This window comes from Buceros rhinoceros, unplaced genomic scaffold (genome assembly GCF_000710305.1).
Source record: "Buceros rhinoceros silvestris isolate BGI_N320 unplaced genomic scaffold, ASM71030v1 scaffold43466, whole genome shotgun sequence".
Taxonomy (NCBI): Eukaryota; Metazoa; Chordata; class Aves; order Bucerotiformes; family Bucerotidae; genus Buceros; species Buceros rhinoceros.
The window spans coordinates 6389-10742 of NW_010420193.1; the positions used below are offsets into that span (position 1 = coordinate 6389).

The 4354-nt window shown below is 40.4% G+C and overlaps 1 protein-coding gene across 1 annotated transcript in view; it reads left to right on the plus strand.

Annotated features, from left to right (window-relative positions):
- Window positions 1-3391, plus strand: part of CCDC14 (coiled-coil domain containing 14) — a gene marked incomplete at its 5' end in the record, with an annotated part of 8819 nt that extends 5428 nt beyond the window's left edge. Inside the window, 4 exons of the mRNA XM_010139190.1 lie at window positions 198-277; window positions 669-887; window positions 974-1106; window positions 2422-3391. Coding sequence (XP_010137492.1) covers window positions 198-277; window positions 669-887; window positions 974-1106; window positions 2422-3391 — 1402 coding nt within the window. The remainder of the gene's footprint in view (window positions 1-197; window positions 278-668; window positions 888-973; window positions 1107-2421) is intronic.
- Window positions 3392-4354: the final 963 nt, after the last annotated feature.

Below are 4354 nucleotides of genomic sequence, written 5' to 3' on the forward strand. Positions count from 1 at the left end.
AGATTTACCAGAACTTGCAAAGGGTCTTTGGTGTTGAAGGAATGTAAGAAGACTGCATGCTTACACTTGAAATTTCTGATGCATTCTGTGACATTTCAGTCTCAGTAGCAACTTCTTACCAAAGTAATTTAAAGTGCAGTGGTTTTGAACTTACTCTGAACTTTCTGAGTTTGTGCCTTTTCACAATTCACATTTAGGAGACTAAGAATATTAAACCAGCAACTCAGAGAGCGAGAAAGAAACGAGAAGACATCTGGACAGAACAGCAGCTATGAATGTAAAGTACCAACAGAGAACGATGCTTGTTAGGGGCAATTTCTTAAAGCTTTATTTAAATAGATGCAGACATACAAAGATACAGATAAATAACTAAAAATAGCGGTACATATTGTGGCTGTTAGTGGCAATCGAGCTAAGTGTTGTGGGTCTCCTAGTGGATTGTTATGCCTGTTTAGACTCAGCAGATTATTTTTCCTTATGTGCCTCTTAAAATGATGCCTCTTAAATAGTATTAGATAATTAAGAAGAAAGCTTGAGGTTTTATCTTGCTACCTCAAAAAACCCTTCCTCCAAAATTCATAATGCCAGATTGTAAAAACTTAGTTTGATTTAGAAATTCAAACCGTGCTGCACAAAACACTTACACATTTGTATTTTACTGTTCATAGTAGTTCCTTTGCAGTCCTTGAATGTGATGCTCCAGAGTCAATTGAAAGAATCACTGAAAGGCCTTGAGTCACTGCAGGCTAAAAACGAAGAACTACTTAAAATAATAGAGAGTCAGAAAGAAGAAAATAAACATCTTGCAAAAGATATCCAAGATAAAGAAGAAGAATTGCTTGAAAAGAAACAGCATTATGACATTCGTTCCACCAAGCTCAAGATTGGTACATGGTTTTGAGTTTGTTTATTCTTTCTTTAGTGTTTTAAAACTTAAAAGAAATAATGAGGTAAATTCTTCTTGGCATTTTAGAAGTGGAAGAAGCATTAGCAAACGTGAAGAGCCTTCAGTTTAAGCTGGAAGCTTCAGAGAAAGAAAATAAGATTTTGGGCATAACATTACGTCAGCGTGATGCAGAAGTCAACAGATTGCGTGAATTAACCAGGTACTTCTAGCTAAGCTATTTTTTGCCTCTTGACATTGACTTTCTTTTTTTTAATTTCTTTGCGGTTTTTTTCATACTTTGGATGATTGTAATCTAGTATCTAGGTGGTAGGAGGTCACGTAGGCTAAAAACTCTTTGTACACTTTGCTGTGGTTTTGTTAAAACAGAGTTGTCGTGCTCCACGACGTGGGTTCTGTTGTAAAGTAAAATGCCCTCTGCTCTGACATGTGAAGTTTTAACTCTTAACAGCAGACCTGTTGATAAAGAGTACCACGGAAGCGCGTGGACCTGAAAACCTACCGGTATTTCCCTTGAAGCTGTAGAGCTGGGAAATTAACTCTAAACCTGAATTAAGGAGGAATGTTCTATTTTTTCTTTCTCTCTTTACGCTGGTTCAGAAATTGGTCTGTTTTGAGAAGAACACGCAGAAAGATCTGTCTTCATTCCTATGGGAATGAGCAGTCCTTTCTTAAATTGCACACACCCTGGAAGTAGATTGTGCCCAGATACTAATTATGGGTAAAGGTGGGAGTTCTTGGATCACTGAATGAGGGTGGTGTTACTCACAATTTTTTAGAACTGTTAAAGTGAATTTATTTCATTACGGTCCTTTGTGATGAATACAGTAGGAAATAAATAGACTTAAATAGCTTTTTGCGCATGAAAAGTGGTAGGTACACAAAATTTGACTGGACATCATGGACATGGGCAGTTAAACTGTTGTCTGTCTGGTTTATAGTTGGTGCTGATTGCGATGGCAGGGTATTTTTAATTAACACTTCAGACTGTTTAGTAGAAGTCCAGACCTCCATGTCTATTGTGCTGGTAGTAGAATGATGTCTTGTTACATGTGTGATTGCACATGCTTATACATAAGCATTTAAGCCTTCATTTCCTTTGATGTACAAAGCAGAAAATGAGAACTATTTCTTTTATTACATTTTTTTAAATTTAGATGCAATGAGAAGCATAATTCTGAAAAATTTCTGACTGTTTCTATATGCTTTCTAACAGTTTCTTGACAGTTTATTTCGTTTCATAGTACTCAAAGCAGGTAAATAGGGAATAATCTTGAGAACTTCATTGGGTTGTGTGATTTTAGTTACTTTAAAGGCACATTTTGTTGAGCTTAAAAATGACGTTCAAGAAACTTGGAACTAGTTCACATTTACACTACCTTTTATGACAACATGTAGAAAGAGAATTGTAACTTTGCCACAGCCTGATCAATCTAATATTTTGTTGTTACATAAAAGTTTTTAACTAGTTTTTTTTATTTATTTTAAAATCTGATTAACTCGTCTTACCTTAACAGAACCTTGCAGGGCAGCATGGCCAAGCTTCTGTCTGACCTCACAACGGACAATGTTAGATCCAAACCTGAAAAAGGTCTCTCAAAGTCTCTCTTGGAAGACCATGAAAAGCAAATGCAGCCTGATCCGTTTCCTGGGAGTACTTCAGTAATGACGTACCTTAAGAAGTTAGAAATGGATCTTTTTTTGACAGATGCAGAACTTCAATTCTCAGATAAAAGTGGAGAATTAGAAAGGCGAAATCTAGCCCATGAAAAGGTTGCTGCTGAAGGAGGTAGAACAAACAATACATTGTCAGAAGGAACATCAGCTCCCAGAATACTACGAACCTCACTGAAGGAAGATGCAGAAACCGTTAGTGATGCTGGGACTTTACTAGATGATCAGAACAAGTTGGATGAGACTGTTTATATCCCACTGACTAGCAGTACCTGTGGAAAACAGGAGCCAATCTCTGAAAGGACTGGTGTGCTGCCCCAGAGCAGAGGGGCTCGTAAGATGTTGGACTCCCACGGTGAGCTCTCAAACTCTGTGCAGCAGAACAGATGTGAGATACCAAAGGATCCGACTGTTCTGGATAAATTAAGTGCTGGGTACAGCGTGAAAACAAGTATGGAAAACACGCTGGAAGTTACAGGGGATCGAGTGAAGCCAGAAGGAGACAAAGTCCAAGTGAGGCCAAGAGGAGCTGCAAAAGACTTCACAGGTGAACTAGACCGGCCTCAGCCTGATACATACCCTTGCGGAGCAATGCTGGTTTTGAAAGGGATTTCTCAGAGAAAAGGCAGTGGAACAGCTGATTGTAGTTCCCTTTCATATGACGATGTATCAGAGAAGTCTGAGTGGAGTGCATCCTCTTTCTCAACCTTTACTTCTCGAGATGAAGAGGACTTTAAGAAGAGCTTAGCAGCCTTGGATGCCAACATAGCTAGGTTACAAAGAACGCTGCAAAATAGCATAGTGAAGCAATGACCAGGAGGAAACAAAATGGGATGCGCTAGTTTGACTACCTTAGGTTTTTCTCACCTATTGTTAAGTATGGTACTGACACAAATACTTGTATTTTTTATATGAAATGACTTGTTCCTAGCTGATTAAATTTTGGATGGGATTTGTTCCTCATTAAGCTGTGGCGCTGCTTCCTGTGATGTGTACAGCTTGAAATAACTGGTATAACGGCATTCTAGTGGGAACGCTGGTGTAGCTTGTACTGCAGCCTACGTTGCTGCTCGTCCCCAGTCAGCGTAGGAGAACCGCTTGTCATTGCAGAAATGGGGAGCTACTAGGTTTCATCCTTGTTGCGCTAGAATGTACAGAGTGAGGAAGTAATGGAAATTCCCCAGTCAAACAGCTGCTGGGCAGAAACAGCACGAGTCTGGACTGAGTCACCCAGACCGGCTCTCACAGGAGCGAGAGCAGGGCGGGGAGTGGGTCCAGGCTGTTGTTCCTCTCGGCAGGGCTTCCCAGGTCTCAAGAATACACATCATGCAAGTTTTTCAGTATCAGGTATGGGAAGGTCCTCCTACACCCTTAGCCGTGCTCGAACGCTGCTTTCCATGAGTTGTGGTTTTTCAGAGAATGGGTCTTTGTAAAGCAAACAGCAGTACAAGGACCTCAGTTTAACACTGATATTTCTGCAGCCTTATTTTTTAGCCCTAGCAAACACTACTGCGTTTGCTGGTGCTGCCCTTTTATGTTTTCACGTAGGGCAAAAGTCTCATGTTTTACCATTTTGAAGAATTTTACTTTTTTCCGTGGTTGAGTGTTTGAATGAACACGCGCTGTGGAGCGTGTTCTCTCAGTTCTCTGGTTGGTTTCGTTATTGCTCAGTGAGAGATAAAAAGCCGTCAATGACGACAACACAGACTACAGAGGCCGCCGCCGGGCGCTCCTGCTTCAAAACGCTCCCGACGAGGGTGGGATTCGAACCCACGC